A 13629-nucleotide genomic window follows, 5' to 3' on the forward strand; every position below is an offset into this window, starting at 1 on the left:
TGGGCATGACGGGTGATGGTGGTGGGTGCTGGGGTTTGCAGTAAAACAAAGAAGCGCTGTGCCAGGGGTATTTTACATGGGGAAGAAAAATGAAGACTGTAAGGAGAGTTAATGCCAGCGGTGGCTCAGGTATTGGCTTTATACAGTAAAGAAACACAGATAAACAGAAAAGCACTGATCTTATTTGTTACAGGAAAGAAAAAAGAACTGGCAATGGTAGAAACAGCTCCATCGATGGCTTCGCTCAGTAAATCATCTGTTAAAAGTAAAAACACTAACCCTGGTGTACTTTTAATGGGAAAGATAAACAAAGACTATCCAAAGGTACTGGAAGGCTCCATCAATGAGAGACACAAAGGTATGTGCCTAACTTACAAGTAAAGGCCAGCCAGCAGGTCTATAAAGGTTGGTACTGCACACTATTCTAGACATTTTCAATTGGGAAAACTTCCTGGATGGGAAGCGAAATGTCTTCAGCATCAGAGTAGAAGTCCAGTTGTTTTATTTTCTTTTACCCTTTTTTGGATTAACTGAAAAGTGTAACGATAGGAGCGAACCCGAAATTCAGTCAAACGCAGAGTTACGTCAAAAAAGGGTTTATTGAAAAAGGAAAAACGGACCAGCCGATGCAGGTGGAGCACGTACACATGCTGAAAAAAAAACCATGGCAGCAGAGCACGATTGAGGTGATGTGATGACATATGCTGTGACGATCTGGCAGCGAGTGGGTCAGTGAGGCAGGTACATGAAGGCAGGTGAACAGGTGAGCAGATTTGGAACTAATCAGTGACAGATGGGCAGATGGCTGGTGACTGAGAAGGGGACTGAGGTAATAGGAGGGTTTTCTTGTGGCCGAGAAGTGACAGAGCTGAAACTTCAAGTCCAGAAAAGATCAAAACAAACAAAAACCTAAATCATGACAAAAAGTAGTTTTTGAATACTACAGATATTGGGATTTTCACCAAAATCCACCAAATTCTGTTACTGAGTTTATCATTATATCTATATCTATCTATATCTCTATCTATCTATCTATCTATCTATCTATCTATCTATCTATCTATCTATCTATCTATCTATCTATCTATATATATATATATATATATATATATATATATATATATATGTATATATATATATATATATATATATATATATATATATATGTAAAGCTGATGACTGATATCGCCTGGCACACTGGGCAGGGGCACCATGGGTACAACAGTGACAGAACAGCTCTGATGCCATTACTAATTGATGAGTGGTGCATTACAGGCTTTTATCAGTCTTGTTTGTGAAACGAAGGACCAAAAATCCTCTTCATTTTAAATTTAACCACTGATCTGTGGAAACCTGTTACAAATAATTAGGTCGAGAAAAGAATTTTTTTATTTTTTTTTTTGCATAATATACGCCATATGTTTTTGTTTTGAACGAGGTAATTCTTTTTCACATATAGTCCATGCACACACACACCGTGCATGAGATGAGGGGGCGTGTCGGCTGAGTAGACTGACATGTGCGCGCTTCTCTGCCATCAGAGGGCGGGTTTGTGTCGATGTGTGCGCAGCGTGTGGCTGCTGCTGCTGCGGCTTCTGGTGAGAGAAGTGGCAGGTACCCCAAAATACCTCCCAGCATAGATCCAGCGGCTTGGATGCGACTTTATCAGCTAACCAACAATAAACGCCAGTAGATGTGGCTGCCTGTTTTCAGCCTGTTTTGCCTTTTTGTTTTTGTTTTTTTAAACCAGCGGGTTTAAATTAAAACTGAGCTTGGAAGCACAAGGAGAGACTTAAAAGTACGCAGAATTGGCTCCGGTAAAGATGCCTCAACGGGTTCTGTCGTCGCGATGGGGTTTGAATTAAGGAACACGTAGCCTCACAGAAGTCGCTGAAGTTGAAGACGCGCTCCTGGCCGCTGGGATGTTGTGAACGACGCGTCGTTTGGGACAGAAGGAGCCAAAAAAAAAAAAAAAAAAAAAGAAGAGAAAAAAAAAGGAAAGAGGTGGAACCAGGCAGGTTTGGGCCAGCACCCGGAGGGATTATGGCTCTTGTAACGTTTTCTCTCAGCCTCATCACCCTGGCGCTTACAAACTTGCCCATTTCGAGAGGCAGCAGCCGGCATGCGGTGTATTGGAACAGCTCGAACCTGCAGTAAGTAGCTCCCTCTGCGGCTCTGAACGCAGTCCCGTCCGCGCTGCTCGCTGCTGGTGCGCACCTGTGCTGCAAACTCTGTGCAAGATCGTGGTTGACAACCAGTGGAATGTGTTTTATAACAATAAAATAAAGCTTAACAGAAAAAAAAAAAATCTCTTACACGTAGAAAAACCTTTTGGTAAGAAGACATGAAAGCGATTATTAAAAAAATGCAACAGCTAGATCATAAAAATGCAACAGAAAAAAACCCCATTTATAACCAGACAAGAGCGCACATTTGTTGCCAAATCAATAAAGTCTTAAGAGATTGTCTAACAATGTTAAAATCGGTAATAGATTTCAAAAGAGCCGGTACTGTGTTCCCGCTTCCTCCTCATTTGACACATAAAGCTGTCTGCAGGCTTATATCTGGACACATCCGCAAAAACGTTAATAGAAAAGCTAAAACGCAAAAGGTCCGAAAATGCTTCCTTGTGGGGTTCCTGTTTCAGACTTTCTGTTGTCAATTTCGACACAAAAATATGATTACAACATTATCACTCAAAACAGCTCTGGCAGATCTGTATTCTTCATAGTCACCACTCCATCAGTTTAAAGAAGGAACACTTAGAGTGATTTCTTTTTTGTAGAAGCTTTTATTTCTGTTCATTTTGGTAATTAAGCTAATGAAAACCCAAAGGTTTAACAGAAAAAAATAAAAATAAAGTTAATAAAAAAAGCCAACACAGTGATCAGGACTTTCGATTTGCCAGTTGTCCAGCTGCCAGTCTTTGACCTCATCAGAAATGTTCAATGAGTAGGACTTAAAACTGGAGGGCACATTTGTTGCTGAACCAACCTAATCCTAGATCTGCAAACAATATTGACATTTTCTATAGATTTTAAAAAATAGGTAATGTGTGTTAGAGTATTCTCCCTTTGACTGACAAAGCTGTCTGAGGGCTGAGATCAGGACATAAGTCTGGGATATCATCAACAGCTACACTGAAATGAAAGGATGGCCACTTAAATGGTTCCTTTGTGAAATTCCTGTTTTTTTTTTTTTTAAGGAAATGACCCACTGTTATCAATTACAATGCACTGCACCCTTCTGAATATAAACAAACAAAATAAAGAAATAAAGTAAAATGAAATATTCTTTAAGTATATCCCTTGTGATATGTAAACTAAAAAGATGGTACTTAAAATGGAATTGCTGCTTATTCTTTGGGGGAAAAGACTAGATGTTATTATTCACAGAACAATGTTTGCTACTGTTTAGACCTTCATTTATAGAAACGATTCAGATTATTGAATAATTGATATTAAAACCATTTAAATCCTTACCTTTTATCTTGTGATGTCCTTACTAGCGAGCCAGATTTTATTGCCCATCCTTCTTTACGCAGATAAGACATAACATTATGACCACTGACATGTGATAAGAAAAACACTGTTGGTCTCGTCATCACAGCACTTTGTAGTTAATGAGATAATTAAGTGTGACCACATGTGGTCCTGGGGAGCTACCTGGTGCCCACGGGCATTATGTTAGTGACCCATGATCTACTAAACGTGATCTAAGAAACTAACTGTGGTGAATCAGCGATAGGTTCAAAGGAGGTTAAGGCTCATTTATGTGGCTTGGTGTATAAAGGATGGTCAGTGTGCTCTGATCCAAAAGAACATCTCCTGAAGTGGAGATTGCCAAATAAATTAATGCTGGTTCTAGGAGAAAGGCACCACAGTACAAAATGCTTTGGAGATATTTGCATATTTTAGTCGGGGTTTAGGTCATGTCACAGCGCTGAAACGGCTCTTCTCAAGGTGTGCAATGATTTACTTTTAACTGCTGAGTCCGGAGCTTCGTCTGTTTTAATTTTTCTTGATCTCACTGCTGCTTTTGACACAGTGGAACATTGTATTTAATTATACATTATTAAATGGTTGGAGCCCTACTTGTTTGACAGACATTTTTCTGTCCAACTTAATCTTCTTTCATAGGGGCCCCACATAAGCATGGGGTTCCTCAAGGCTCCACTTTAGACCCTATTTTATCAAGTAGACTCGCTACTTGCTATCACCGGGGTCCATTTTTGAAAAATACTGTGTCATTTCATTTTTATGCAGATGACATCCAAGATGTACTTACCTTTAAAATCCGATGGAAACCCGTAGCTAGAGAATTTGCAGAAGTGTTTACAGGATGTTAAAACATGGATGAAGCTGATCTTCCTCTGCTTGAGTGAAAATAAAACAGAGGTCATTGTATTTGGGAAAACTAATCAGCTGACAGGATGCAGCAGTGGTGGTGGCCCATTATACTAATTATCTTTATAATTATCTGACAGGTCAGCTACATCTCTTAACTTCTGGATTGGACTCCCACTATCTGTGAAATCTGCCAGAACTCTTGATGAATTTAAATCTGTTTAAAAAACTTGTCTTACTGCATTGTCTTTTAACTCTAGAGTAAAACCACTAGGCCATTATTTGACTTTTGTTGTTTATTTTATTGTGTTGTTATCGTTTACTACTTTTATTGTTATGGTTCTAGCTTGTATTTTTATTTACCTATACAGCGATATGGGTGCTTTATGGTACATTGAAGTGCTTTATGAGTAATATTTTCTTTCATTTGATATCGATTTGCTAAGAAGCCGTACACCTTCAGACGACTACGGGTGGAAACGGTATGCAGTAAGGCATCTGTCAATGGGAAGAATGGCTTGGGAATGAATTTGACGAGCACAGCAACATGTTCCAGTTAGCCTCAGATACCCCAGATCTCAGTCCAATCAAACTCCTGTAAGATATAATATCTTGGTACCAGATGCCACTATGGTGAAGTGTATGCCTTGTTGGGTCAGGGTTGTTCTTGTAGCAGAAGGAAGACTGTGCTCTATTAGGTGATAATAGAGTGGGAGTAGTGGCTTTTGTCCTGGAGGTTCTGGGTTTGACTCTGATAGACTGCTACACTGGCTCATGAGCAAGACCCTTAGACCCATAATGCTTCACGGGTGCCGCACAGTGGCAGCCCACTGCTCCCTAAAGGGTGGTTTAAATGGAGGAGACACATTTTAATGGAATGTATGTTGTAATGACAAACGTTATTATACATATCTGCTGTGAAGACTAATTTTGAATGACCTGCATGTTCCTTTAGTTGATGTGTTATCAAGAACTAAAGGGTACCTAAACTTTCAGAGCCTATAATCCTTGCCACACTTGCAGCATGCAGACGTGATTCCTGCCTATTATTACACTCCGGCTAAGGTCCATTTCTTAGGTCAGGTAAGCCTCAGCAGACGCTCCTTTCTGTATCTATCTGTATAAAATATGGTTTGCTGTGGGTCAGGGACGGGTGTGGAATTCTGTGCCTTTCTTTTCTCATTAGCCAGCAGTGAATCCATCTTTTTTTTGCATTTGTGTTTTACCGCGCACCCTCCTTCCCCCCACTACCACTTCTCCATCCGTGCTCCTCGTCTGTCTATTTGTATTCACCTCAGATGCAGGTCTCTCCTATATCTCTTCTCTCTATCGCATACTTGGTTATTTCTTCTCTCCCTTACTTTTCTGAGGTGTCTCACCAGCTTTTCTGTCCCCTTCAATTACCTTTCTGCATTGTCTCATTATGTCTCCCCTCAGCATCTGCTCCTTGTCCCTCGTTCATTTCCTGACAGGACTCACGGTCAATGATTGGAATTAGAGACGGTGGAAAACTTGAGACGGTGACTCAAAATTCGAGACGAATAGTGGCACGAATGGCTATAAAACTTAATCGAAACAGTCAATGGCGGATGGTGCAGAACTTTTACTAGTTAATTTATGCTAAAGTATGAATTTAAGATTTATGACTGCAGTAAATCCCATCTGTGTGACAGGAATGGTAATAAACCTTGACGAAGTTGCATGTAAATGCTGTAAAAGTGCACAGATTTTGAGTGCTGTAATCAATATTAGTACTCCTTATCAATGTCAGTGAAGGCTTTTGGCAAATTTCCCCCCCGCTAAAATGATTTTCTCAACATGAGGCTAGCTCATTTGTCAGCCTTCAATTGACATTTATGTGTTAGGGTGACAAATATGTGCGTATATTATTAAACTCAATATTGCATGTGTGAAAGAGAGAGACAGAGTGGAAGGAAAACAGAGGGAGGCAAGACGCAGGTGTTCGTCTGCATGCCTGCATGTGCACAAAGCCCCCTCCTTTCCTCCCAGTGAGATACAAATCTCTAAAATAATGCAAAACCTGACCCAGTTCGCAGGTAGCAGAGAAATCCACCGAGGCCATGGCAAGAATACCGATGGCCGTCAGGCTTCAAAAAGGCCTTAAAGCTTTCTCCACAGCTCCGTCCTAGGCCTCACTCGTTTGGGAAAGGGGGCTCCCTTTGTCATCCAGACCTCGTTACAGAGACAAGCCCAGGAGAGAAGAAGTGAGAAATAAAAGTGGTGATACACAGCCGGAAAGCAGAAGCCTTTAGGGCCAAACTCTGGTTGAAGCTATAATGTTTTACCCGTGAGCACAGCATTCAGTGCAGACGGTTACAGCACAGCTGCGAGAAATGGGATCACTTTAACAGCAAGCTGTTTGCTCAAAAGCCGTGAAAATGTCATTTTATGATATTTTAGCTATAGGATGTCTTTTGTGTCTTTTTAAGTTAAAGATCTGCTGACACCCTGGTGATAGAACATTAGTTTGGAAGCTCTGAAGGTCATATAATCTCAACACCACTGCAAATTTATTCATCTATGTAGATAAATATGTTGTAGTGGATGAAAAAAAAATTAATACAGCTAGGATTAAAGCTCTATTCTTGTTCATGTTTAACTTGAAGCTATGCTATTACTGCAGCACAGCTAAAGGAAACTCAAAAACATTACAGTAGTTAGTACCTTTAAAGGGGCGTTGATAATGATCCGGCTGTTAATATTTTCCCATTGTGATTATGTTGTGAGTGGGTTTGCTGGTTTTTTAGTATGTATGTTTCTGAGGACAGCAAACAAAGAAAGCTACAAATAAAATAACAAGAAAAGGAGATTTCCTGAAATACCTGTTTGGTTTATATACCCATCACAGACCACAAAGACACAACCATTGTGTTGAATTCCTCAGGACAAAACCCTCTTTTTAGTTCAGATTTTTTGTTTTTAGTTGCCAGTTGCCAGACCTGCGCATCCTTCCCACTTAGGCTGTTGTTAAAACTTTGTATTTGCGAGTGAAACGCTACGATCCAGCTGACCTAACCATATACATGGTAGTGGCTTCATCATGCTATGGGATGCTTAACTTCAGTGAATGCTACTTTGGACAGCCTGAGCTATCATCTGAAAGAAGAATGGGTAATGAACAGCTGCAAACCTACCAAAACATGGTCATTCTGAGCTGACGGCTGGAGCAAGGACCACTGTATTCAGAAAACCAGCTAATGTATCTTTTTCTATTAGTACCAATTCAGAGCTGTGCTTTTTTAGCTTTTAGTACCTGCTTTAATGTGGTTCCAAGTACAGTGAGTCGGCACGAAGACCCCATGTCAGAAGGCCGTACGTCTCTGATTTGCTGCTGTTTGCGTAACTGGAGCCACTCCAAAATAAGAACCAGACCCAATATATTTAATAACATACTGAAAGAAGAGTGAAGTCCCCAAATCAATATCATGGTCCAACGCATAGGCGCACGCAGTTTTGTGCTTGGCAGCTGATGAAAAATGTTACACATTGGACCCTCAGCGCCGCCTTGCTATGTCAACCACACCCGTGGGGGTGCGCTACTCAGTTGTAATGGAAACCCACCTGTGTAGAACTGAATCAAGCAGACTCGTACCATATCCACTCAATGTGTCACCATGGAAAAAGTTAGGAAGTTTTTTTTTTTTGTAGGAGCTACAGAGATTCACAGCTCAGGTGGAGCCAATGCTCGACATGTACTCAGCTGATCTGGGTTTAACAGAAGTCAGCTACTGTTGAAAGTAAAACCCATAAGATCAGTTTGCAGTTTGCCATATAAACCACGCAGGGGACACATAAAACAGGTTGAAGAAGATGCTTTGATCACATTATAGCCCAGGTGCACTTTGCATAGAGGAAAAACCAACACTGCACGCCAGCCTGAACACAACCTGACGATGGTCAAAGCGTGGTGTTGGCAACATGCTGTGGGGATGATTGTCCTCAGCAGGGACAGGGAAGCAGACCAGATTTGATGGAAAGATGAATGGAGCTAAATGTAGAACAATCCTGGAAAAAAAACACGAGGCTGCAAAAGACCCGATGCTGTGGTGGAGGTTCATCTTCCAGTAGCAACTTCCATTCAGAATTTGTAGCAAGAATTGAACAAGCTGTTCAGAAATGCTGGTTATCCAACCTGACTAAGCCCTAGTTAGTTTTCTGAGGATAATGAGCAAAGATGTCAGTCTCCAGATGTACAAAGCTGTCAGAGACATACCCCAAATGACTTAGTGCTATAATTGCAACGAAAAGTAGTTCTACAAAGCGTTGACTGAAAAATTCACACCACACACTTAAGATTTTTACATGCATTGTCTATGCTTTGTCTATCACACAAATTCAACTCCAGAAAATATGATGTTGGTGGTTGAAATGTGACAAAATGTGCAAAACATTCAAGAGGTATAAACATTTGTCTAAGGCAGCGTACATATGCGTTCTGCAAGCGCTGAATTTGTGCAGATTTTATCATCGCTTCCCTTGGAAAAAAAAATGTCTTCCCCTCCGCCGATGATGACCTGCATGCTGTTTGGCTTTTCAGAGCTGTTAGAAAGTAAACAACATCAAACAACTGATTACAGGTTTTTCTGCTGCCTTGGACAATTCCAAACAAGATATCTCGATTATTGTAACCCAGAGAAACGCCTCGGAGCTCTTTGATCATCGCCCAAGTCTGTCACTACCATGCCCCCCCCCCCCCCCCACGACTAGAAAGTGTTGGTCTCAGCTTCTGCTCTCAGCAGTGCGCCCGGCCAACTCGTTACAGATGTCCCTGCTAATGGCTGACTAAGGCAGGAAAAAACACACACACAGGCCATTAAATCATCTCGCTTCTGAGGCAATCTGCCAATTAGAGGGGGGAGATGCGTAACATCTTGGGAGTGCGCGGGAGCAGCGGTGCACTGCAGTAGCCTCGCCTACTCACAAGCAGTGTCCCCTGCTCCTGCCACTTCCTCCCATCAGGTGCTTGGCCTCTCTAGATACACGGGGGCACATCTCTGTAATTGGGCACCCCGTGTCAGCATGATGGAAACAGGAGACCAGCCTTCATTTAATCTACTACTCCTTCCATAAGTCACGCAGTGTCCCTACTAATGCTCGGCCGCACACCGAAGCACAAAGAAAATGTGCCACACATCTCTTTGCTAAATTACTATTCCCTTGCCCACTCAGCAACTGGAAGGCGATCTTTTTTAGCTATTTGCGGCTGGTCCTGAGTGATTTAGAGCTCTGTGTGTTTCATTCTGCACATTATAACCCTGATTTGGACCTGAAATGGTGTCTGTCAGGTCCCCAGCTCGCTTGATGAAAACAACCCAAGTCCCGACACACCATATCTAGTGCTAAATTATCACCTTGACAAATGGCTTCCCCTAAAGTGCTACGGATTTAGGCTTTGTGATCAATGTTTAGTGGAGGCGCTGTCTTTATAAACAGGCTCATTAACTGGCATACGGGTATATCTTGGAGGTTTGACCAAGCGGTAGCTGGAGGTGGTTTCCCTTGGGTGAGGGAGAAGCAGAGAAAACTTGAGCTGCAGTGCAGCAGACTATTAACAAGAAGCAACAGGAAGTTAAGCCATATTGTGGGGAATGTACAATTGAAACTTGTGTATAAAGCAAAGAGGTTGCCATGCGTCCTTTTGTTTTATTTTCTTTAGCAGAACATTGATTGAGTTGGATAAAAGTCAGAAAGGCAGAACAAACAGCACTTGTTTTATCCCCCCCCCCCCCCCCCACCCACAAACAGAAGTTGAGCTATTTGACCAAATGTGCTGGAGCAGCTGTTTTCCGAGCAGATCATACCCACAGGATTTGATCCGTGTTAATGTGGACACCGGCTGGGTCAATCATGTGGACCGGCGCTCGGAGACAATACCTTCAGCCATCCGCTTGCCCCTCATGTCCCGCACGGCTCGGAACAGACGGTACAAGCAGATTTAGAACCTGATTACATGGACGTATGTCCGTCTGCAGCTCCGTCTCTGGGCTCTTTTGCATACAAATGCATCCCATTCATTGGCATTTAATGTCTCTCACTGTCATTGTACGACACAGGCATCTCAAACAGCCCTAGATATTGCAAGGCTCTGAATCAATTGTCCAGTCTTTCGCTGTGTAGTGAGTCAGCCATTTTGTGCTGATGTTTAATGTCCCAGGTAATTTTTTTTAAATTTGTATCTCAGTGCAGTACAGCAACGCACACTCTACATCTTTCAAAGATAATCATAACGCGGGGCTTAAGTTGTCAGAGTAGGGATAGGTGATATGTATAAAAATATCTTTGAGGTTTCTTTTAACAGTTAAAAATCAATTGGGATTTTATGATTGATATTTCCCTATGTAAAAAACACAATCATAAAGACAAACCTGTTTTTCTGAGTATTTACGCCAAGTGGCATTTATAAATAAAGATTAGTACATCTAATTAAATATTTTTTTCAAAAGAAGGTTCACATATTGATGTCTAAATCACTGTCTTTTCCAGGCATAAAGAAGATTAATTACAGGTAAATGCCTTGTTTCACCCATTTAACAAAGGATGTCAACGTAAACCGGTATTTAATATTCAGCGCTTGGCAGTGGTAGAGTGGGCACCTCACATACAGAGCCTATTACTCCTGGATGGAGGCATCAGTGGGTTTAATTCCCAAACTTGGAACCTTTGCTTCATGCACTTTAATGGAGTGCAAAAAGGCCAGTACTAGAAGAAAAATCTTAATAATAATAATAATAATAATAATAATTGGCTTTATTTTATGAAAATTGTCCTCTGTATTTAACCCATCTATTACAACTGATAAAAAATGTGGTGACCAAAGCCTATGAGTGCTGATGTTACCTCCTTTGGCTGAAATGGCTCTCGTGAGAAGGAAAGTTTGCTCCACTCCTCACTTTTATTTGTAAGATATTTAAGAGCTTGTTTTTGCATTTAGCGCCTTTTTCTAATCACCCCACTGCATCTTGTCTACAGGCTTTGATTTGGTCTGGGACTTTCCGTTTCTTAGTTCTTTGCGAGTCCTTGGTTAATTTACTGATGTGTCCAAATGTCCAAAGAACATTATTCAACAAGTCCAGGGGTCTTCGTGTACAAAGCAGTGCGCAGTTCTTATACTAAACATTGGTGGTTGGGAGAAATCCTGATACTTGCGGCACACAAAATATTTAGATGTACGAAACCGTGCATAGCTAGGTAGCCGCATGCGTTGCCTTGTCAATTCTCAATTTACATGGAATTGAACGTACCTGCATGTGTACCTAAGGCTGCCCTGTCCTCGCTCCTAGTTACATATGCAAATCAGTAAAATACACAAAAGTGACTCAGACTCATTGTCAACCAACAGAGAATTTGAGAGATATTTGTAGTGAATTACAGCAACCCAACAGCTTATGGAGCGACATCAGTGAATAATTAAAGAAACTGGCTGAAAATATAAAGTTTGTCTGATCGTACTCGTTTTCTTCTAACGTTTATCAGATTCAGACGGCTCTGTCTAGCTGCTGCATTGAGCTTGATTATAGCTTAATGCTGATCGTTGTCATTTACTCATTGTAATGATGTGAATGTGCCTCTAATACTTCGATGAGAAAGTCTATCCCCACATACATTTTGTGAAGTATTTGAAATCTTTAAGATGAATCACGATGTTACATAAAAAATAAGTGAGTCAGCCATCGCGCACAGAGCCTACTCTTTAGTTCCAGACACAACTATTATAGTGAGAATAATTATAATTATTATACTAATGTAGCGGAATCGTAAATTGAGCAGGATTACTGCAATATGAGTTCAGTCTTAGCTCTGATTACATTTGGAAATTGGTCCTTGCTGAAAACGAGAGCCACAGTTTAAAGGAATTTTATATATCTGAACAACACGAATGTTTGACCACAAGACACAGAGATTTTCCATCGACGACATCCTCCAGCAGCGCCAATGCTGCCACCATTTCTTAGTTACGCACAATTTTATGCAGCTATCTATGGACATGTGATTGTCTCCAGCTTAGGATTCATCACACCTGTTTTGTTCTTTTCCACAGTTGCCTACAAAAGTGTCATTAAAGTGGTATAATATGAGTATAATATGATCTGATATGCACTGATGAGGCCATGTGAATGCCAAAAGTGAATACCAATTTTCTTTATAGGTTATCCTTCCACATAATTCATATTATCCAATTAGATTATACCATCAGCCAAACAGTTGGAAGGGGAGCAGTCAGACATGCTGTATTGACTCAAACTGGAGACAGATGCAGCTGAAGCCGCGGAGCGCTAATAACGTTCCTGTATCGCAGCAGTTCAGCTGCAGGATTTCAGTCCCAATATGTTGAATCACGCCACCAGGTTACAGCCTTTGGTCAGCTTGGCCTCGCCTCGCCGACATCCTGCAACACGAACGCTTCCACTAGCCAGAAAACCATAATATTGATTTGTAACGGAGTGTTGCGCCAAGAAGAGAGATGTGGATGGTGGGAGAAAGTGGTGTTGGGGGGGGGGGGCATGTTTGAGCTGCATACCATCACTGCATCCAACCCTTTTACTGAGGAGGGACATTTAACCTGACAAAACAACAAGTGGATGTTATATTTTAATGACATTCTTTGGATAATTCACATATGCATCAATATCAATTACATGAAATGGTTTCTACAGTGACGTCATGGCACCTTTAAACCATGATGTACTAATCCTAGTCTTAACATGCTGATTTCTCTGCTCAGAAGTGGGATTTTCCAAATTTCAAAATGGAAAACCTACTACACCTCCTGAAGTAGGAATATCCGACAGCCTCAAAATCCAATATGGCGTCCACACATATAACACACACTCATATAGGCACTAATAAACTCTTTATTTGTATTTTCAGAGCTTGCACCTCATTAAATCAAGAACACATTATATTGTATTTCATCAATGGAACTTTGTTTCTTTATTGTTAAATATGTACAAATTTCAGAAATACATAGATATAAACTAGTTATGCTAACTACATAAACTAACTACATCTTCACTAACTACATCTAACTACATCTTGATAAAAAACAGGCTAACAGTAGTTAGCCTGTTTTTTATGAAGAACATTGAGCAAATTCCACTAGTTTTCCAATTTTCAACTGGAGCGCAATTAAGCCCAGATCCAAGTTCAAACCTTTGAGACAAAATGATTGCGTTTAGAGTTGGTTTGTCTATAGAAATGTTAGCATGCTAACTGTAATGCTATCGTGCTAATGTTAATGCTTAACTAGATCTAACCACATTTA

General features: G+C 40.9%; 1 protein-coding gene across 1 annotated transcript in view; it reads left to right on the forward strand.

Moving 5' to 3' along the window:
- Positions 1–1545: 1545 nt before the first annotated feature.
- The window catches only part of efna3a (ephrin-A3a), a 117166-nt gene continuing 105082 nt past the window's right edge, over positions 1546–13629 (forward strand). The window contains exon 1 of the mRNA XM_012875312.3: positions 1546–2153. Within this exon, the coding sequence (XP_012730766.1) occupies positions 2044–2153 (110 nt within the window). The 5' untranslated portion in view covers positions 1546–2043. The remainder of the gene's footprint in view (positions 2154–13629) is intronic.

Source organism: Fundulus heteroclitus, chromosome 13 (assembly GCF_011125445.2).
Source record: "Fundulus heteroclitus isolate FHET01 chromosome 13, MU-UCD_Fhet_4.1, whole genome shotgun sequence".
NCBI classification, from domain to species: Eukaryota; Metazoa; Chordata; class Actinopteri; order Cyprinodontiformes; family Fundulidae; genus Fundulus; species Fundulus heteroclitus.